At 52.8% G+C, this 21852-nt stretch overlaps 2 protein-coding genes across 13 annotated transcripts in view; one reads left to right on the forward strand and one right to left on the reverse strand.

Annotated features, from left to right (window-relative positions):
• The window catches only part of BRD7 (bromodomain containing 7), a 34426-nt gene extending 25209 nt beyond the window's left edge, over window positions 1-9217 (forward strand). The window contains exons 8-17 of one of the 4 annotated variants that reach the window (XM_032854511.1): window positions 448-571; window positions 1190-1265; window positions 3515-3622; window positions 3997-4132; window positions 4592-4703; window positions 6264-6320; window positions 7419-7533; window positions 7789-7956; window positions 8502-8645; window positions 8980-9217. In XM_032854511.1, coding sequence (XP_032710402.1) covers window positions 448-571; window positions 1190-1265; window positions 3515-3622; window positions 3997-4132; window positions 4592-4703; window positions 6264-6320; window positions 7419-7533; window positions 7789-7956; window positions 8502-8645; window positions 8980-9035 — 1096 coding nt within the window. In that variant the 3' untranslated portion in view covers window positions 9036-9217. The remainder of the gene's footprint in view (window positions 1-447; window positions 572-1189; window positions 1266-3514; window positions 3623-3996; window positions 4133-4591; window positions 4704-6263; window positions 6321-7418; window positions 7534-7788; window positions 7957-8501; window positions 8646-8979) is intronic. The other 3 variants (XM_032854512.1, XM_032854513.1, XM_032854514.1) reach the window with 3 other exon arrangements.
• A 3450-nt stretch (window positions 9218-12667) lies between these two features.
• ADCY7 (adenylate cyclase 7) overlaps window positions 12668-21852 on the reverse strand; it is a 51908-nt gene continuing 42723 nt past the window's right edge. For 3 of the 9 annotated variants that reach the window (XM_032854521.1, XM_032854522.1, XM_032854520.1), the window contains 12 exons: window positions 21159-21256; window positions 20301-20385; window positions 19842-19967; window positions 18868-18960; window positions 17676-17866; window positions 16748-16838; window positions 16209-16364; window positions 15503-15649; window positions 14329-14433; window positions 13981-14095; window positions 13258-13382; window positions 12668-13090 (listed from right to left, as the gene is read on the reverse strand). In XM_032854521.1, the coding sequence (XP_032710412.1) occupies window positions 12944-13090; window positions 13258-13382; window positions 13981-14095; window positions 14329-14433; window positions 15503-15649; window positions 16209-16364; window positions 16748-16838; window positions 17676-17866; window positions 18868-18960; window positions 19842-19967; window positions 20301-20385; window positions 21159-21256 (1479 nt within the window). In that variant the 3' untranslated portion in view covers window positions 12668-12943. Of the gene's footprint in view, window positions 13091-13257; window positions 13383-13980; window positions 14096-14328; window positions 14434-14719; window positions 14761-15502; window positions 15650-16208; window positions 16365-16747; window positions 16839-17675; window positions 17867-18867; window positions 18961-19841; window positions 19968-20300; window positions 20386-21158; window positions 21257-21852 lie in introns of those variants that run through there. The other 6 variants (XM_032854516.1, XM_032854515.1, XM_032854517.1 and 3 more) reach the window with 4 other exon arrangements.

Genomic DNA, 21852 nt, shown 5'->3' on the forward strand with positions numbered 1-21852 from the left:
GGCCCCGCACCTCCCTGTCCACTCTGGAAGAGGGTTCTAGTGAGCAGGCTGGGATTTCTGTCGGCGTAAGGCAAAGAAAGTAAATTTGTGACGTACTCTTATTCTAAGATTTGTATAATTTAAAATGTATCTCATTTTAAACTTAGAAACTGGACTTTAAAAAGAAAATGATGTGTCCCTTTTGAGGTAGAATCCATTTGTGTGACTGCATTGAGAAAAACGCCCGACATAGTGCCGGACACACACAGGAGAGAACTGAGGCGAGCATCAGGTCGGCCTCGCTGCGCAGGTGTTACAGGTGCTCCCGGGCCGCCGGAGCAACAGAGCTTTAATGGGCCACCGTAGTGCCAATGGCTCCGATTGAGTTGTGCTCCCATTTGGAACAGATCTTAATGTTTTCATCTTATCTTTTTTTTTTTTTTACTTAGTATTAATGTGTGTTTACAGGAAAGACAAAGATACACTTGAAGATAAATGTAAGAGCAATACTATAGAAAGAGAGCAGGAGCAGATAGACCGCATCGTTAAGGAATCTGGAGGAAAGCTGACCAGGCGGCTTGTTAACAGCCAGGTGACTGGGTTTTGTCTTTCTTCTTCTCACCACCTACTGTGTGGTCGTGGGGGCGTGCAGTCAGATTGCTTGTGCACTTTCAACCCATACCTGCCGTAGAGCAGTTCAGTACAACACGCAGAGAAGTCCATTTTAATAATTTATTTGTAAAGTACATGATGAATCTTTTCCTCTGTTACTGGATTTTAGTGCGGTTAATGTGTTCTAAACTTGGAAAATGAACATTTATACTCTGGCCTCTTGAAATCATTGTTTAGCACATTGGTTTAAAACAAAGTGGATTAATATGTCACTTTCAGCAGTCAGTCCCCTCCCCTGGTCTCCAGTATCCTCCTTCTTTAATAGAGTAGGCAGAACAGAGGGGCCTAAAGGCCCCCACACACAGCTCTTTACCATCCTGAGTTCTCCCTAACCTTCATTTCTGCAGCGCATTAGCCCTTGTGTGTATGGAGCCAAGTGGGAAAGTCAGTATCTAAGTATAACAGTAATAACTCTTAATACTAGTTTGATTAAATTTAAGGCTTTCTAGTATGAGATATATATACGCACATGTACTTGCATACGAATGCGGTATATATAGAATGGTTTATGACATTTGAATACTTCGGGTCATTGCAGTGTGAGTTTGAAAGGAGAAAACCAGATGGAACAACAACATTGGGGCTTCTCCATCCTGTGGATCCCATTGTAGGAGGTAAGTTCACAGATCATAATGTGCATGAATTTGCTGTTTGGCAACAAGCAGTAGCCCGGGTGATACTGAGCAGTCCACCTGTGTCAGCTTCCCCAGAGAACTTGGCCAGACACCGTGCATTTTGGCTGATAGCTAGCCCGAATTTACCTCATCTTAAAACAGGTGCTATGTAGATCCAGGCTTCTCTAGAATACAAAGTCCCTGGAATAGCAGACCCACCAATAAAGCCGAAAAATGACATAATTTCTAGCTCTGGCTCTAAGAGACCATGGTATGTACACTCAGTATTTTGGGAGGTATCTCAAAACTCCCTTATCATAACCTCATAAATCTGACTGGCTTTTTAAATTTTAGTGAATAGAGCACACATGCATGCCCTGTAGTTCCATACTAGTCACGGGAGAACAGGTCTGCTAACGCGGTGTGTCGCTGTGGCTGGTCGCAAGTTGGTAAAGGTTGGGAAGCATGGCTTTAGAACCCCAGTCATATTTTTATTTTCTCAGGTGGTATTTTAATGGCGATAGTATAGGGAATAGTTTGAGATGTGACGTAAGAAGAACTTTTCGTCATTCATCTGAGGGGAAGGAGCGTATGTCAGGATAAGCAAACCTGAGAATGTTACTTTATAAACACCCATTGCATGCTGCCATCATGAGCGAGATCACTGGCCACACGGAAACGAGTGATGACACTTCAGTGAACGGTCTCCAGTACTTACCGTTGTGCTGCAGGCGCGGCCTGGGAGCGGGAGGTGGAGCAGGGTGTAAGGTAGGGAGCAGAACAGGAGAGAGGAGTCCCTTCCCCTTTCGTCTGGGGTGGCGAGTGGAGGAACGAAAGTGAATCATCGTGTGAGGAGCCGCATCCCGTCCGCCATGAGGAGGGCAGCTGTGACAGCACGCAGCAGAAGCAGCCCTGGTGTCAGGGCCAGAGAAGGCTTCCTTATTCCTTAGTGAGGTGATGTTTAGATTGGTCCCAAAAACGCGAGGGTGAGGGGTGAGGGTAAGAGACCTTGACGCATCTGTGGATGCATTTGAGAAGTGCACCAGGGAGCCCACTGATGTCTTCGAGCATCGCAGTCTGCTCTTGAAACACTGGCAGGGTTCCTTGGCTTAGAAGAGGAACTGGTGGGCGCCTGGGTGGCTCAGTGGGTTAAGCCGCTGCCTTCGGCTCAGGTCATGATCTCAGGGTCCTGGGATCGAGTCCCGCATCGGGCTTTCTGCTCAGCAGGGAGCCTGCTTCCCTCTCTCTCTCTCTCTCTGCCTGCCTCTCTGTCTACTTGTGATCTCTCCCTGTCAAGTAAATAAATAAAATCTTAAAAAAAAAAATTATTAAAAAAAAAGAGGAACTGGTGTTGTCCAGGGTAAGAGAAAAAAAAAAACCTCACTTTTTGCTTTTTATGCGAACTTTGCATAGTAGAAGTTTCTATGGTCTTGGATCAACGGAAATGCTGCCAGACTGAGAACACTGCTCTTTCTGGTATAGTCGTGGTAAAGATTTGGTGGTAAGGAGATGCAGCTAACGATTTAGGTGACATCTTAAGATCTGCCCCTTCTTTGTGTCCCACGGTCTGTCTGCCTTTGCTCTGCTGTCTTGCCTTTCCGTTCCTGGAGGGTCTGTGTGGCCCAGGCTGAGCTCTGCACATGGCAGCAGCCCCCAAAGGGCCCATGTCCTGCTGTGCGGTGGAAGCTTTGCCCCTGTTCACTTCTCAGGTTCATCTTCCTTGCAGACTGCTTGCTTCGAGGGAGAGCAGACCCAATTTAGGTGTGCCACATCTCTCAGGCGCTTTCATTCTGTCACTGTGGTCACCTGTGGCCACAGCCTCTATTCTGGACAGTGGCAGGGGAAGTAGCCTGCCTCATAGGTACTAGTTTTTTCCTGAATATATCATGAGTTCTTGTCTTTAATCAGGTATTTTTCCTTAGTCTTTTACTAACCTTTTCTACTGGTTTACTTCCATCAAAGTTGTTTCAACCTTTAAATCCTTAATTATTTTTTTTAAGTGAAATGCAACATGATTATAAAGAATTGCAAGAAAACAGTAGAGTATGATGAAAAGGATCGGCTGCGGGTGCTGGCTATGCTCCTTCCTTGCCGAGATTTCTGTAGGTAAATGTTGGGTGTAGGAAGGGCCACCCAGGCTCCTGGACAGAGTCACAGAGACGGCACGAAGCAGCGTGCGTGCACACAGCCCGCGGAGTCCCCCTCGGCTCCTGACTGTGTGCACCTCCCGCACTGCTCTTCCGTTTCAGAACCAGGCTACTGCCCCGTGAGACTGGGAATGACAACTGGAAGGCTTCAGTCTGGAGTGAATACTTTGCAGGGGTTCAAGGAAGACAAAAGGAACAAAGTCACTCCAGGTAAGCCTTCGTGTTTCTCTTCTCACCCAAGCAGTTAGGGGAGGGAAAAAGCATAATTACCATTTCTTTAATTCTCTTGGTGGTATTTTTGCAACATGAATCAGCTGTTTTATTAACTCTGGAAGAAGCTGTAAAATCAGCTATTAGTATTCAAAGTGAGTTTTGTGCTTGCTTTCTTCTGTCTCCCCTTTGTGGGGAAAAAGTCACTTGAGTTATGACTCCCCAAGGATCTGGGAGGGGGAAACACTTACCTTGGATTTTTTATACCTGTCAGTGAAGTAGTAAAATTAGACGGGAATAACCTTAGTAAAACCAAAATTAGATTGACACACAAGTAATAGAATAGTATTGTAGTATTTGATTTCTGTCGACAGTGTTATACTTGAATTACGGGCCCTACAGTTCTTATGCTCCACATTATGACTCCACATTTGCAAATATTAGCAAGGACGATTCGGATCTGATCTATTCAGCCTATGGGGAAGACTCTGACCTTCCCAGTGATTTCAGGTGAGTGACGGGTTCGCCGGTGTCCTGAATGCCACGTTCTCCTGAAACACTGACAGACCTGTGCATATCTGGGGGCGTGGTCCGAACCGGAGGGGTAACCTGGGGACTCCTGGGACACGTGTAAGTCCTGCGGGGAATAAGGTCACCTCAGGGAGGAGGCGAAGGGCAGGAGCAAGTCCAGGACGGAGCCCTGGAGCCTCCGCCTCAGAGAGTCTTGTTTCTGTCTGAAGGTTGCCCCGGGAGCATTTCATTTCACTGTGTTCTTGATGCTCTTTAGTTCGCTCGAGGTGATAAAGGTGTCACTGGTCAATCTGTAAATAGGGTGACGGACCTAAACGAAGATTCTCACACCTGGCACGTAAAGTGAGGCGTGTCTGATGGAAACCGTTGACTGGGATAGAAAGATTCAGCCAATGGACGATTTATATGGAAGTGACATTCCAGCTCTCTCTGTTTCAGCATCCATGAGTTTTTGGCCACATGCCAGGATTATCCTTACGTGATGGCGGACAGTTTACTGGATGTTTTAACGAAAGGAGGCCATTCTAGAACCCTGCAAGAGTTGGAGATGGTAAGAAGGCTGCTCAAGAAATGGGTAATTTATTGTTGGCTCTGAGCATTAGTCACTCAGTGTTATGAAACCATGGGAGTCACCAGGGTGACAGCTGAGCTGCATTCCCCTGAAAAGCCAGGCCGGCCTGGGTGGGGACCTCGGGTGGAGGACAATGAACGGAAATGGTAAGTCAGCTACCAGGGTCTGTGAGGGCCAGAAGACCGTCATTATCTCCCGATCTTGGGAATGTAGGAATCAGAATGGAGTTAACAACTCAGAATTCAGCTCGTGCTCTGTACCCTAACAAAAAAGGAAAGTGTTGCTCACTGGCTTGAAACTGAGTTGACTAAAATGATAGAAAATGTCCTTTCCTTTGTTATTCAGTAACAGCACAGCGGTGGGGTCACAAGGAAAAAAGTAAGAAGTTTCCTCTTTGCTCTCTGCCGTTAAAACTTGTAAACTGTCTCCAGTTTAGTTGGCCATAGTTCATCATCTGGAATAATCACACCCTCAGCTCAAAGATTAGAACCAGAAAATGTCCCTCCTGATAAGTAGAGGAGAGTCAAGCTCCACAATGTCCTTGTCACCGTAGTTAGAAGAACCCTGTTTGTGTCTCCAGGGGTCCTCTTCCTGAGGCCTGTGGCTACTGTTGGCTTGTCCTCTGCCCCCACGTGGCTGCTGGGCCCTGGGTGACTCGGCAGTGCTGGGTCAGCACCTCAGGTTCAGTGAGAATTGCCGTACGATCTTCATGCAGGAACGGCTTTCCTCACGTGACCTAAAAAAAGTGCCATTTCACATCTGTTCAGAAATATTTTTCCTGTAACCCTTCCATGAATCTGAATTAATTAATAGTCTTCAGCTACAATTGAATAGCTTTCCTTTGGTTGGGTAGGGCAGTAGATTTCAGATCTAAAGTTTCTCTGTTGATCCAGCGTATCTTTGCAGGCTGCGTCTTAGAAAATTTTAAAAAGTTATATATAAGGATACATTATTTATAATTTTAAAAAATTGGGAATTGGTCAAAAAATCATAATATAGCCTTTCAAAAAGATCGCATCATTATTGATTTTCATGCATGATACATTTGTCTGTTGTTTATGTGTGTGTGTGATTTCTGACAGGTAGGATTATAGGCAGCTTTCACATTCTCCATAGCATTTGAATATTTTATAGTAATCCTCTCTTATCCGAGAATGTTGCTCTCTTAATGCAAAATAGTCCCTAGAATGCCTCTATTTTCTGCTTGTGCTAGACTCACCTGTTGTTGAAAACCGACTCCCATTTATTAGGTACTTCTGTGCTATTTACCAGATACCTTCATATATGTTCATAGCTTTTTTGCTCAGGCACAGAAAGATCAATCTTGGAGTACCAGTAATAGGTACTCTTGACACAAGTACTCTCAAAATGCCCACTTGCTGTATCTGACTTGGTTTTTTTTATTTAAAAAATTAAATTCCAGTAATCCATATTCTTATTCCTTATCTTGAAACTCTTAACATTTTTTTTTTATTTTCCTTGATATTTACCTCTTTAATATATCTTTGAATAAAAAGTTGTTTGTCTTTAAACTTCTAGTCATCACCTGAAGACGACAGCCAGACTGGGAGCTTTGACTCTGAAAAAGAAATGGAGGTGATTGTATTTCATTCTTCATAAAAAATATTTAATGGGAGGTTAAGCCAAAAGGCCCAAATGATAAAGCTTTATTTTAAAAGAACATTATTTGTTGCGTATCTTCGTAAATAACAGCACTCTCTCCGCCTGTGGGGAGCGGGCAGCGGCTGGTGCAGCACACGGGCCTGTGAGCCGGGGCCGGCCCCGCCCACCACGCTGCATAAATGTACGTGCTATAGGAACGCAGATTGCAGACACCCGCTGCTCTGCATAGCCGAGGAAGTCCTCCCAGAGAGCATACTGGGCCTGCTGGTCCTAGAAAGATGAAGACATTCTCCCAACGGGCAGTGGGAAGTGGGCCGAAACTGCACGTGTAGTGACAGAAGCAGACACAAGGGGACAAGGCCCGTGTGCGGAGAGCACAGTTGGCATGTGAGCATGATTTATGAGCAGAGGAGGGGAGGTGCGGAGGCCTGCACAGGGGAGGCCCTGACGATGGAGAAGCTGAGATTTTGCCCCAGAAGACGGGAGGCTCTGAGGAAATGTGGAGGGGGAGAGGGTTTGGAGGAGGAGACTTGTGAAGGGCTCTGGGGCTTGTCTGAGTAAAACTCTGACGAGCGGCAACACAAGGGAGGGGACTAAAGAGAACACAGTAGAGGCAAATACAATAGAAGCCAAGTCCACCACCTCAGGCTCAGGCTCTGCGGCGGGAGAGCAAGCATATGCACTGGGGCCAAAACACTGCCGGTGAGCCTCGGTTTCCGAGGCATCCCAGTCCACCAGGAATTCCAGCTCCAGTGGCATAGACAGGACCAAGGCCCTTGTTCCTTCCATCTTTAGAGAGGCTGCTGGGTGGAACAAACAATGGGTGTTGTGTAGGACACGTCATTTCATTTTCGGGAAGTACGCCTTTGTGGATAGTGTTCGGCCCAGATTGGGGAATGGCACTCTATAAGTATTCTAGGATGGTTTTGTAGGTATCAGAATTGTAACTCCAAAGTGAATAGGTGCGATAACGTGGCCTGGAAACACAAACCATCTTACAGAGGTCTCATTCTAGCACCGCTGGGGCTTAACAAGCCCAGGTAATAATTTTTTTTTTCCCCCTTTTTAAAGCAGATTACAGAAATAGAGCCAGCGGGGCATTTAGACTCCAGCAGTCGGGACCGGCTCACAGCACTGAAAGCAGTAACAAATTTTGGTGCTCCTGTTGAAGTTTTTGACTCTGAGGGTGAGTGTCCCTTCATGACCCGGGCAGTCACGATTTAGTGTCACCTTACTCCAGATTGACCCTGCCACTCACCACAGGAAGATCTTGACTGGCCATGCTTCCGTGAAGAGTAAAGCATGTCTCTAGTGTTGATTTCTTTTAAGGGGGATTACTGCTTTGAGGAGAGAAAACTAGCCGATAAGTAGCAAAACCCCAGAGCATAGGACACACTTAACCGCCCAAGGTCAAACACAGGTGGGTCCGTGTTTTCTTTAGTGTGTTACTCTTCGCACCACACAGAAGCTGAAATGTTCCAGAGGAAACTTGATGAGACCACCAGATTGCTCCGAGAGCTCCAGGAAGCCCAGAACGAGCGTCTGAGCACCAGACCCCCTCCCAACATGATCTGTCTCCTGGGTCCATCGTACAGGGAAATGCATCTCGGTATGTTACACCTCCGGTAAAAGGGGAGTGGGATCCTTAAAGGGAAAACCTTCTGAGAAGTGACACCACTGTCAGCAGCGCTGAAGTGAACCACGGATGGTTTCTTTATTGCATTTACATAGTTGGCCCTTGAACAACGCAGGGGTTAGGGGTGCCAGCTGACCTCCTTCCTCCCCCGCCCCGCGGGTTGAAAATCCATGTGTAATTTTTGACTCCCCCCAAACTTGAACAGCCTTCTGCTGACTGGAAGCCTTACCTACAAACAGTCAACTAACACATATTTAGTATGTCGAATGTATTACATACTGTTTCTTATGGTACAGTAAAGAAAAGAAAATGCTAAAATAATAACGAAGAGAATAGGTTTACAGTCCTGTGCTTGTCAAAAAAAAAAAAAAAAAAAAAGATCTTTGTATCCGTGGACCGGCTCACCTCCAGCCCCTGCGGTTCCAGGGTCGGCTTCGCATTGCTCTTTTGTTTTTTGTTCATTATGTAAAGGAACCATGTTTTAACACCTAGAACTGTTTCTCTTTTCTTTTCCCTAGCTGAACAGGTGACCAACAATCTGAAAGAACTTGCACAGCAAGTCACTCCAGGCGACGTTGTCAGCACGTATGGAGTTCGAAAAGCAATGGGGATTTCCATCCCCTCCCCCATCGTGGAAAACAACTTTGTAGATTTAACAGAAGGTACGTGCCCTGTGTTTCTGGGAGGACGGAGGGCTGTTGTGAGTAAAGGAACATCAGTCCTCCCCTCGAGGAACACTGGAAAAATTATCTCTGTGTGTTGACATTGTATAAAGTGTTTTTATTAATTCTTTAGACAAGATGTAAGGGAAACAAAGATTTGACACATTTGCAAAAAAAAAAAAAAACCCTACAATGATACCCTAGTAGTACATCTAGTCTTTAACCTTGAACGAGGTAAAGAAGAGCTGTCAGCACTTAACTCCTCTGGATGATACCTTTACCTTTTAATTAAAAGGGGAAAAGTGCTGAATGAGGCCGTAACTTTTCCTTTCAGATTTTGAAGAACTGAAAAGGACTGGTGTTGCCGAGTGTGGACCTGATGGGATTTGAAGCTCACTGGTATTTCATTATATATTATGTACATATTTTTTTTCATTCTTAACTTGGAAATGCTTTTCAGAAGATATTAAATATTTGTAAATTGTGTTTTTAATTAAACTTTGGAACAATTAATTTTAATGTTCCAGAGATTGGACTTGTATTAGGTAATAAAGCTGAGCCTGGGACTATGAGCCCTGTTGGTACTGTCAGCTGAGTTGCCCCTTGACCTTTCCCCAGGGCTGGGTCTGAGGGGGAAGTGATAGAGAAACACTTAAGAAATAAAACAGCCTTTTCGGGACCCTTCGTTAAAAGCAGCAAGTCCAGGGCACCTGGGTGGCTCAGTGGGTTAAAGCCTCTGCCTTCGGCTCAGGTCATGATCTCAGGCTCCTGGGATCGAGCCCCGCATCGGGCTGTCTGCTCAGTAGGGAGCCTGCTTCCCATTCTCTTTCTGCCTACTTGTGATCTGTCAAATAAATAAAATCTTCCCAAAAAAAAAAGGCAGCAAGCCCCCCAAATAACTGAACTCCCTCATTTTTCCGCATTTGTCAAAACTCATTAAAGAAATTACAACCAAATAGTTCCTGACTTACCAGATTTCACCTAGATGATTTATCCAAAGAAGGGCCTCGTGAGAAAGGAATAGGACGGACTCAGACCTGTTGCCATCCCGAGTGGGCTTGGGCACAGTTGGGTCAGAATAGTGACAGTGCCGCTTTCCTTAGGGCATACAGACAGGACCAGAGCTCAGATGCTTCTTTAAAATCCCTATCCAGTAAGATTTTCCATCATTACACTGTGAAAACAAATACTAGTAGATTCTAAGATTATTTTAAGTGCGTGTCCCCAGCATAACTGATAGGAATGCTGTCCTCCTATAGAAGGATGAGGTGATGAGGTACCTCCCCTATGCCACTCTTCCTGTCCCCAGCCCCCCAAAGATCACACCAGAAGCTTCATAGCACTAACCTGTCCAGTGGTGCTGTTTGGTTTAGTTTTTCCATTTTTGAGAGGGTCACTTAGAACCACAATAAAAGAAGCTAAATAAGAAAGGAAATCACAGAACTTAAAGTTTACATTTCTGTTTACTATGTCTCCCGGGCCACCTGTGCCTGAGCATGTCCCTTGAGCATGTCCTCTACTTTTATCTTGAAATACAAAGGTCGGCTGCTTGAGCAGATAACGGAGTGGGAGACCGGGAGACATGTGGTCCTCTTCCCTAACCAGACACCACATGGCAGCCTGCTTCAGGGAACCCGACTTGGGCTGTACGGAGCCCCTATAAGACTCCCCTGCCCCCTGGATGGAAGCCGTTTTATTTTTATCTTCCTGACTTTGAAAATGAACATTTAGCAAGAATAAGTGGGGTGAAGGAAAACTGATTGTCCAACACACCCAGTCTTAAAAATCTACTGAAAACATAGGCCCAAAGAACTTCAAAATTGTTATGTATTTTATCAAGTCTTTTTTAGAGCTTAATTTTAATCTTTCAGTTGTTATTCAGGCAGTAATCTTCTCAAGCAGACCAAGAAAACACTGAAATTCAAAACACTTTAGGACATTGTTTTTCCAAATTGCTGATTTAATATATGAAAGGCTAAACAGAGTAGAAACACTTGGTACTTTATAAAAATGAAGTATAACATTTTGAAACAAATGTTACAGATCTATAAATAGTCAGTATACAGAATAATTCCTAGTTATTCATATGTACCTTCTCAAAACCTGGTTTTGGACATGACCTATTATATACACCATGTATGCAGCGCTCAGTGATCTTCTGTTAGGAAATTTTCTTAATGAGTAAACCAGAAGACTTCAGGTGTGACTTTCACTGGAGTCGGGGAGGCCACCTTCACACCGCCCCATGGCCCCTAGGAAAGGTCAGTGTTGGAAAAGGTACGTGTCCTATCATAAAACAGAACGATGCCTGTGAGGAAAGGGCCCGGCCCCTGGAAAACACACTGAACAAAAGTGACAGCAGGTGCCTTTTAGGGTCCGTCCCACATGGTGGTCGGCACATCAGAAACTCAGAACTTCCAAAATGTGCTTATCGGAGCACCGTGCTTGAATTGGAAATAAAAGGAGGATTTCTGTTGTTGAAGGATAAAAGTAACTCAAATATTGCCAGAGTAGAAGTAGGCCCACCTCAGAGAGCCCCAGCCCACCTACATGCATCCATATTGTATCTGTGACAGAACCTTCCTGAACTCTTCAAGGGAGCCCTGCTGCGCGGCCCTGGTCGCTGCCAATTAAGTGTACAGGTCACAGTGCAGTACTCACCGGAAACCATTCCTTTATATGAAAAGTTGGTGCAGAAAAGCAGTCTTTAAATGAGGTTAATCCCCTTAACAGTATTTTTGCCATAGAATCCCTTTGGACGGCAAGTTCTTGTACCTCGTTCATCTCTCTTCTAGTGACACGCAGGCCTCGCGGTGCTGGTGCACCCGGCCCCTCTGGCAGACCGGGTAAGCCCCTTCTGAGGCTGACAAGCCCGCATCCAGGGTCCGAGCAGACCGCGGGGTCAGCTGCAGTCCTCCCTGCCCTTGGCTGCAGCCCCGCGTCCGCTTTTGAAGTCTCCCATGTGCAAGATTTCCCAGAATGGCGGGGGGTTCCCGGAGGACCCCGAGCTGGGAATCCCTGCTCTGTAGTGGAGTGCAGCTGGGGGAGAAACCCCGGGCACGCTCTGGTGAGGCGGCAGCGAAGCTGACCCAGCAAAAGGAGGGGGCGGTTCGGTTCCTCCTCACCTTGAAACACAACTCAGGCTGACTTCTGATTCTCGACAGCCGACGCGCTGAGGCGCAGCTCGCAAACCTGGCTTTTCGCACTTGCCCTTGATCCCTGCGGTTCAGAGCAAGACCGTCCCAGCGTTTCCGAGCGGGCTGGCTTCCCACACGGCCAACCTCTGCACGCTTATGTGGAGTAGCTGTTTTTCATTTTGAAGCTCAAGTTAGGTGTGAGGACTAAAGAAAAGGAAGGAAGCGCTACAGGTGGCCCGCATCCTGTCTGCAGACTCCACTCCTTTCCACCACAGAAGCTAAGATTCCGCGGAAGGCTGCTGGGGAGCGCCCAGCAGGCCGGACGGGTCGGGGAGGGGCGAGGAGGTGGTGCCCGACTTCTGGGCTACCGCCGCTTGCCTTCCTGCGGGGAGCCGCACTCCGGGCCACACCACCCCCGGCTGGGCCAATCCAGAAACGAACACTAGACGGTAGGTTCTCGTGCCATGTCAAGGGCTAAAAAGCACACTGGGGGGAAGAGACTTTGTCTAGCATCTAGGAAGTCATTAAAAAGAATAAAACCTCCACTAATACTACAGCCGTTTAAAACAGACACCTGCTAGAGATGACAAGAGGCAGCAAGTGTCCGCTGTGGTTTTTCCTCCCTACTGCGTAAAACCACAGATCGAAAACAGCCTTTTCAGCTCCATTTCCTGGAACGCCTGCGTGAGAAATGGAGAATCCTGCAGCTGATGGGCTAAGGAGCAAGGAGTGCCCGGCCCATCCTGGACGACTTGTCCTGGTTCTGTTCCTAGAAGAGACCGGTCCCGCTTGTGCACTCGCAGGCCAGGCAGGGTACGTGTGGCGCGTGGGAGATGGCCACAGCACCGGGGGGACTGAGCTGCTGACCTGCATGGGCGAGCCGGTCGCACGGTCCAGAGGCTGCGCTGCGGGCTCAGATGGCACGTGAGGCCTGGCTGCCCGTGCGTGGCAAGACTCTGTGGTCGCCTCGGGTTGGGGTCTGATGCGCCTTCCCAGAAACCCTCTGGCACAAGTCCGAGGGAGCCACGCACAGCCATCTGCTGGGTAGTGACCGCCAAGCCCCGGGAATGCCTTTGTGACTGGCGTGGGGCTGAGGGGTCCCCTTGGCTTGCCTCGGGGAAGGAAATCCACTTCCAGCATGTTCTGCACCTACCAGAAGCCTCAGTTCAGTCCCAGCCCTTGGAACTTGGCAGTGTCTGTACAGACAAAGTAAGTCCTCAGCTCGCCTTTGCCTTTGACGTTGATCAGTCCCCGGCATTCGCAAGAGTAACCTAGTCCCTGGAGGGTGGCGCACGTCTCCTCAGTAACCTGAAAGGAAGAGGACAGCCGTCATGGGAAGCAGGAAGGACACCTGCTGTTGGGGGTCAGGCAGAACCAACCCCGAGCTGCACACGTGTCTGGTGTCCCTCGAGCACATCAGGGCTAACCAATGTGCGGGTCTCCCTGTGGTCATAGGGGCCCCAGGTGAGTTGTACCTGGATCTTGCCAAGTTCTCCAGTGCTCTCCATCCGGCTAGCAACGTTGACCGTGTTTCCCCAGATGTCATACTGAGGCTTCCGTGCCCCGATCACTCCAGCAATCACGGGCCCGTGGTTTATGCCTGAAGGGGACATTTGCAGCTGGTGTGTCAGAGAGGCTGAGCCTCAGGCTCTCTCCCTGGCAGCCACAGAAAGCACTGACCGCTGAAATGGGGGTTGGAGAGAGCTCCCCAAGCCCGTGGCAGGAGCTCTCATTCGGGGGCCAGGAGTGGCGCTCCCCTGGCAGCCCTCTTCCAGCTGCTCGCTGAGAGATCGGGCTGAGGTTTGCACTTTCCTAGCATCTGCTCATCTCCCAACACAGGACAAACGGGCTTTGAGCACCAGCCCTGTTAGCTAACACCCAGTAGTTAACACCCAGTAGTTAGATTAATAACTTGCTTTGTTCTCAGTATGTTTTAAGACTTATGGAAGGTGATTTTGGGGTTCTCAGTTTTCCGTAGTGTTCTCTTCCTCTCTCTCAGAACTTTCAAAGGTAAGCTGATAAACAATGCAAACCAAGAGTAATTGCCCCGTCGCCAGCGTTGTAAGACAAGAGGGAGTTGTCAAACCTTTCCTGCCGGACCGTGCAGTGCCCTGTCAGACCTGAGCGCAGGCGCGCCGGAGCCACGGGCCCCAGCCTCCCACCCCGAGCGCGGCCCAGCCGGCTCTCCCGGCCCTCACCGACGCGGAGGCGGAAGGAGTTGAAGGAGTGCCGGTTGATGCCGTCCAGCTTGCTCATCAGGGCGATGCTGAACTCCACCATGATGCCGATGTGCGCGCGCTGCCGCTCCAGGTCCTGCGGGATAGGCGCTGTGTGCGGGAGCCGGGGGGACCGTGCCCCGCCTTCCGGCCTCTACTGCGTGACCCCAGGCTGAGCCCTGAGGTCCTCTGCCCTTCCTCATAGGACTGGGCAGGAAGGGGTGTCTCCCCACCCCCTCCCCCATGTCAGGTGGGGTGGGACAGGTCTGGGACCTGTTGAATCCCTCTGACGTGAGACTGGGACAGGAGGCCACCAGCTCAGCCCCGTACCTGGTTCTCGGTCCCTGAGGGGCTGCTGAGCCCTGCGGCCGCCATGTACGTGCTGCCGATGGTCTTGATCTTCTCCACGCTGCTGAACTTGGGCTTCAGGAGCAGCTGTGAGACAAAGGGACACCCTGAGGTCTGAGAAGGGGTGGGGTCCCTCCTGCCGCTGCTCCTAATGCCGACACTTCTCACGCTCGGCCCGCCCGTGAGTGGACAGCCAAGTCCATGCAGGGACGAGGTTTCTGGTTCTCTCCTCCTCTCTCCCTACTCCCCGGCCCTCCCGTTCACATCTGGACTCTCCTTCTGAAGGAGCAAGTGCAGCCCGACAGCACCTACCCAGAACGTCGAATGTTTGCAGCTAAGAATGAGATCCAGGGGCGCCTCATGGCTCAGTTAAGCATCTGACTCAGTTTTGGCTCAGGTCATGATCTCAGCGCCCTGGGATCGAGCCCCACATCAGGCTCAGTGCCGAGGTAGAGTCTGCCTAAGATTTTCTCTCTCCCTCTCCCTGTGTCCCTGCTCCCCTCTTCTGTGCTCTCTCTCTCTCTATAAAGTAATCCAAAAAAAAAAAAAAAAAAAGCCCAAACCGATGGACTTCTAGAACGGTTGGCAGCATGGATGGCTTCGCTGGGACTCAAACTACACAGACCCCCTTATCCACTCCCAGACCCCAGTGGCTGCCACGCACCGCAGGGTCCCGAGCCCCGTGCAGCGTGTGCTCCTTTGCCCACGAGCTCGCCTGTGGTGAGGTTTAGTGGAGAGAAGTCAGGCACGGAGAAAAACAACAACGGGGCCACGTGCCGTAACAAGTGACGTGGAGGGTCCCTCTCTCAAAACATGTTCCTGTGCTGTATTCATGCCTCCTCCTCCTCGTAATGAGATGAAGCGCGGCACAGGGCGGGGATGCTGCGACGTGGTGTCTGGCCACTACAGACCTTCTGGCTGTGTGTCGGGGGGGGGGGGGTCATCTGCCAGAACGTGGCTGACCATGGCTCACGAGCCACAGATAAAGAGACCGCTGCCTTCTTCAAGGACCCAAATCTGACCTTAGCCTGCTGCCCCGCGCAGAGAAGATGACAAAGTGCTTATGGAGGGAAACAAGGAAAAAGACGCACATGTCCTTCTCCTGATTTGGGGGGCGCTCCCGGCCCGCACCCTGCCCTCCTCCAGCCAGCAGTACCTCATCGAAGTCGGCGATGATCTCGTTCAGCAGGCGCAGACACTCCAGCCCCTCCTTGTTGACGTCGCACTCCGTGTAGAAGACTTTGAAGTCCGGCACGGACGCGAACATGACACACACGCAGTCGTAGGACTGATGGTACCAGTCCTGAATGGGGGCGGGGAGAGGATGCCCTTGTGCCAGTTGCCCCGGGGGAGGGGACAGGCAAGCACAGGGACTTGGCCCCTCGGCCCGGCCCACTACACTTTCAGGGGAGGGGGGCGCGACACAAGTGTCGCTTGGCCTGTCTTACGCCTGAGCTCCTCTCTGGGGGCTGTTAAAAAAAAAAAAAAAGATTCTGAGCCCTGGTTCGGGCGGTTCAGGCTCAGGGTGGTTCTGGTTCTGCGCTCCCCTGGGTCCTGTGGCTGATGCTGAGTGCCAAGGGGCGGGGGAAGGTCACAGTCAGGAGGCCTGGGTTCTAAGCCCTGGGGCCCGTCCCCTCTTCTGTAAAACGCTGCTGCACGGAACCTGTGAAACATGCACGTTTTCATCCGCATGGACCGTCTAGACCAAGGCCTGGACGTGCAGCCGATGCCCAAACCACGCACCACCGGACAGCCCCGTAACATGGGTGAAAACCACGGCCCCAGAAAGCGCGGGCCCCCGACGGCAGCCACACCCTCCGTCTCTCCCTACCCGGGCGACCCAGCCCCTGCCAGCACCACACCTCATTTAACTTGTCACCGATGAAGTGAGCGGCCACGTGGGCAGGCAAGACATTCTCCAGAAGAAGGCGGTTCACATTCTCCATGGTTTCAAACTCCTCGTGTTCCTTCTTGAACTTGGTCTTCCACAAACAGTCCAAGCGGCAGTAGTAGTCAATCTGCGGACAGCAGGCAGCGTCGGTGTCCTGGCCGTCGTGAGCAGGGACGCGAGGACACCGAGCTGCGGGTGGGACACACGAGCAGCCCCGGGGCCTGCCGAGCCAGCCCCTCAGCACTTCAACCCTGTGTCCCCGGCAAATGTCACCAGCTCAACGGCCACCTCCCCGTGGCCTCAGAATCCCAGCCAGCCTCGGCTCGGTTCACAAGTGACCCATGCGACCAAATGTCCCTGGTGTCCTGAGGGAAGGGGAGGTGAGAACTTGGGGACCACCACCCTGAGGACCAGGGCTTCCCTAGGGGGCTGTGCGCTGTCTCCCACGCCGCCCCTGCCCGGCCGTGTCTCCCCGCTGAGCACGGGCCACCGGGGCTTCCCGGGCCCTACCTGTCTGGAGAGCATGAGGAGGGTGACGTAAAACAGAACCAGGTAGAAATTGATCATCGCCTTCGGGTCCTTCCACACACACGGTGGGGAGCTGCGGGACACGAAGGGAAGAGGCCAGAGTCACTCCTGCTCCCGCCGCCCCTCAGATGCCCCAGCTGGCGGGGCTCAGGGAGGCAGAGGGGGACAGACTTCTGCCCTCCGGGCACAGACACTAGACAGGCCACTATGGGTTGGAAAGAGAAGAGGCTTTGACTGGAAGGTGGGGAGGAGGCGCTGTAGCGACGGCTCGGCTCACGCCAGAGTCTGAAGGAAAAGCGCTGCAGGCAGGTGAGGGGACAGCCGAGCACGCCCCCGAGTCAGGGACTTAGAGTTCGGCAGAAGGAGTTTGCCCCTGCCAGCAGACCCCTGGGAGCAGGTTTTGTTCTGGGTCCCCAAATTCCAGGGGAGCCAGGCCCCTCTCCTCAACCTACCTGGGGCCGAGAGCGCCCAGAGGCACCCACACACTGTCCCTTCGCATGCCACAGGGGTCAGCCACCTGTCCAGGGACAGGCTGGAAACAACTGTTCTTTCCAGAATTCTGTGGAGATCTGGCACATGGTTGATGGAGGGGGGGCGGCCTAGAGCTGAAGCCTCCGCCCCACTCCACACCCCCAGAATGGCAGAGACACCGGAGGACCCAGGAAGCCTCTGTGGGACTTGGGATGTCCCCCAGAGAACCTGCAGATGAGTCCCACTCTTCAGCTCTGAGTGTAGACCTGGGACCATCCGTCCCCTTCTCTAAAATGGAGACGGTGCCACCTGCCAGCCCAGCCCCCCCGGGTGTCCAGTCCAGATGGGACTGCAAAGGCAAATGCAGCACGGTTTGACATGACACCCCACGGAGCACACTCGAGACAGGTGGTGGGACTGGGGGTGCTTCGGGCCCCACCTGAGGGTACCGTTGGTCTCGGTGAGGTTGGCTACGAGGCCACAGCAGTCCAACCGCCAGCACGGGTGGATGTTGAAGAGCACCAAGTAGGCCACCAAGGCCATGGTCAACAGCACAACCTTCAGCTCCAGGCTCATCCGCAGGAAGACCGAGCAAGCGACAAAGGCCAGGATGCAGCTACAGGTGTAATACTGGGGGTTGGGGGGAGGGGTCCGTCACCAGGAAGCAGCGCCTGCACCCAGGGTCACCAGGAGGGGGTGCGCCTGCAGGGCCGGCTTGCTGCCTCTGAGCCCCCTTCCAGCACCGAGACCTTCCGAGCACCTGGGTCACTGCTCTCCTGCCTCAGTGACCTCTCTTAGCAAAGAGCAGACCACAGAATCTAGAACTTTGGGGCATCGCACTGTTTTCACTGTATTTTTACTTCTACTTATGGCAGGTAAACTCACTGAAGGGAGCAGAAGTAACTGCAACTGCAGTAGCCTGTAGACGTGACAAGGGAGAGGGCAGCTCTGTGCACACACCCAACAGCCTCCCACCTCCAGTTCTGCCCAACCGAGCTTGCCCTCCCCAAAGGGCATCACTGCCCAGGTTACTCTCCTGCTCAAGATCATGCTGTGGCTCCCCACTGCTCCCAAAAGAGAGACCAAGCTCTCAATCCTGGCGCTCATGCTCCTCCCAATTTAGATCAAACCCCCCTCTGGGTCTACATCCCAAATGTCGCCCCCGCTCTCACTGCGTGCCTCAGGTTTTCTCCCTGTCCCCTCTCTAGCCCCTGCCCAGCAGAGACCAGCTTGAAATTCACCACGGCCCCCTGAAGTCCCCTAGCCCTCCACTGCCGCCCATCAGGATCCCCAGGCCCAGCTCCCATGAGGCCCACCAGTCCACCTCTCCGGGCCCCTCCTCATCCATGGGCCAGCTGTCAGGTGAGCTGTCAGGAGACAAGTCCTGGCATGGGGTGCTCCCGCCCTCACACCTTGGATGAAGCCACACCAGCCCCAAAGCCCCTGTGTCCTCCAGGACCAGAGGCCACCTTGGCCCTGTCTGGGCCTTACTCTCTCCACCTCCCGGGAAAGGCTGGACTCTGCTCTCCCGCAGCGGGGCCTCAGGCGCTCAGGCAGAGCACCGTGCAAGAGCAGGACCATCTCAGGGCACACAGGACCCAGAGGTCTGAACCAGGGCCCAGCTCACTCACCAGGAGGAGCTCACACGTGTTGCCCACATCCATCGGGCTTGGGCTTGTCTGGTTGCCCGCAGGCAGCTCTGGGGCCAGAAAAGGCATCAGCAGCTACAGAGGAGACAGGTCACCGTGAGCGGGGAGTCCAGGGACCTGGGATTCCAGGACCTTCCCGGGCTGAGCAGGGCCAGGGGTCGTCGGCAGGGTACCGAGGCCTCCGTGAGCGGCATGAGCATCTCCTGCCAGGCCCGCTCCAGGAGTGGCCAGAGCGCCCCACCCCTCCTCCACGGGCATCAGCTTCGAGGTGGGGAGGGGTCTGGGGCAGAGGAGGCTGCAAAATGAAGCCCCGTGTGCACGGTCACCAGAGCATCGGAGGCCGATTCGGGGCTGGGGGGAGGGCGGGGGAGAAGCTAGGATCGGCATGGTCAGTGAGCCCCCTTCTCCCCAGGTAACACAGGGTCTCAGAGCCACAGAGAGCCCCTGACTCGAGAGGTCAGAGCTGGGAGGACCAGCAGGGACACGTGTTGTCCGCAGCACTGAGCACAGGAGCCAGGCCTGAGAAGCAGGGGCTCAAGTCCTCCCAGCTGGTGCCCGGGGCCACTCGCCCCTCAAGAGGGAACAGTCTCAGAGAGACTAAGCCACGGCCTCCCCAGGTAGGAGGAGGATGAAGAAGGCAGAGGAAGCCAAGAACACCCACGGTTCAAGACATCCCGTCCTTGGAGGGGCCGGCCACATCAGCTCTCTGGGGGCCCCGGGTCCTCATGTGGAAAGCGAAAGGGAAGGAGCCCAGGCGGGCCTCTGGGGGCCTTGGGGAGCCCGCCCCCAGGGCCCTGCAGAGCTACACCAGATGCAGCCCTCAGGCGGGGGACTGTGGGATTCGAGAGCCTGAAGGTGCCCAGGGTCAAGGACTGGCTCCCTCCCCCCAGGAAGCACACCCGGGCAGGCAGGCTCCTCCCCGGGGCTCACTGTCCCCACCCACCCCCAGAACTCACCAGGTTGACGACGGCGACACTGAGCAGGCTGCCAATAGTCAGGATGGCCAGGGACAAGCGCAGCAGGGGCTGGGTCTCCACGCTCTCAGAGATGGCCTGCAACACCCCTCGGGCAGGGCAGCACCTCTGTGGAGTCGTGGGGTCAGGTGGCCGCCGCCAACGCAGGGACAAGGACCCCTTGGTCCAAGTGCCCAGCAGACGTGGGGGCTCCCGAGAGCTCCGCTAGGGATGGTCCGCAGTCCCACCGCGCCCCGTGCCCAGAGCTCAGGACCCATGGGGTGCACAGACAGAAGGGACGTGCCCACCCTCAGAGCCTGGGGACAGCCGCAGCCACTTGGGGGCCACCAGCAGCCCAAGGAAGGTGGAACCACTGGGAGAAGCGCTCTGCAAACTGTCGCCTGGGCAGGAGCGGCGCTGAGGGCCAGTGGGTCAGGGCCCAGCTAGGGGCCTCCCACTCACCAAGAACTCGTGGGCGAAGCACAGGCCCAGCACCAGCGCCACCACACAGGCCACCAGCCCGAAGGACAAACCGAGAACAGCCCTGCTGGAGAGCAGAAAACCCTCGTTCTGGGGGCCATCTGCCCAGGGCCAAGCTGCAGGCATGCTCCCCAACACCCCGACCCTGACCCCAACTGTCCGGCTCCTGGCCGCCTCCTCCCCCGACCCCCATCTACACGCAGCAAAGGGGCTCTGAGAACCATGGTCCAGCTGCCCCACTCGTGACCCCCGAGGCCTGGTGTACGGATTTAAGGGCCTTCAGACCCACGGCCGGCATGGAAGTACCAGACAGAAGGGCTTCTTCCTGTCTCGTCTTTACGAAGCACATCCTAAACCCTACTCTGAGAGGATCCCTTGGCCTCACCACCCTTCTAGAATCCACCAATAGCTGACCTTACTCCTTCCCTGTGACTTGCCCTGCTCACCCCGCACCAGCAGGGGCCGTGCACCTGGACAGGGCACAAAGCCCTCTGAGCCTCAGTTTCCCACATCTAAGAGGGAGCTGGCGGTGGCTACGGTTCTGGGAGCCTGTCCTTCTGGGACAGCAAATGCCTCAGGCCACATGCCCACAGGGCAACACAGCTCTCGAGTCGGGAAGGCCTGCATCTTGACAGGACTAGCACGTTCAACGGAATCAAAAGCAAGCACTGATGAAGGTCAGTGGGGGCCCAGCCCCTGGTCCAGTTTCTGGGACTCCAGGACTCAGGTCACTGAACTCAAAGCGCCAGCCCCTTGCGCTGGTTGGACAGCGCACGCAGGTTTTCCGGGGGCCCTGGGCCGACCCCAGTGGGCCCGCGCATCCCACTCAGCCCGACTGACCTGCGCAGGAGCAGGACCTGGACCAGCAGGATGCAGACGAAGATGAGGCTGGCGCAGGCGAAGTAGTGACGGGCCCGGGGGATGGGAGCCAGGCGGTACTGGGGGGCGACAGGGATGGTCAGGGCCACTCGCTCCGGCCCCTTCCCAGCCCACCCCGGCTCCAGTTAACCAAAACTGATACCCTGGGGGCACCTGGGTGGCTCCCTCAGTTAAACATTCAGCTCAGGTCGTGAGCTAAGGTCATGATCTCAGGGTCCCCCTCAGCAGGGGGTCTGCTTCTCCCTCTCCTCCTGTCCTCCCCCATCTCGTTCATGCACACATTCTCTCTCTCAAACAAATAAATGAATCTTTTTTTTCTTTTAAAGATTTTATTTATTTATTTGACAGAGAGATCACAAGTAGGCAGAGAGGCAGGCGGGGTTGGGGGCGGGGGAAGCAGGCTCCCTGCTGAGCAGGGAGCCCGATGTGGGGCTCCATCCCGGGACCCTGGGATCATGACCTGAGCCGAAGGCAGAGGCTTTACCCACTGAGCCACCCAGGCGCCCCGACAAATAAATCAATCTTTAAAAAAACAAACACACCTCACACCCTCCTTGAGTTCCAGGTGATGATGGGACATCATCATAACCAAATGACCTTCATTTGGTTCCTTGAGGCCTAGAACCCATCCCTTCCTCTCCCCCACCCAACCCAG

Source organism: Lontra canadensis, unplaced genomic scaffold, assembly GCF_010015895.1.
Source record: "Lontra canadensis isolate GAN:19392208 unplaced genomic scaffold, GSC_riverotter_1.0 scaffold8, whole genome shotgun sequence".
NCBI lineage: Eukaryota > Metazoa > Chordata > Mammalia > Carnivora > Mustelidae > Lontra > Lontra canadensis.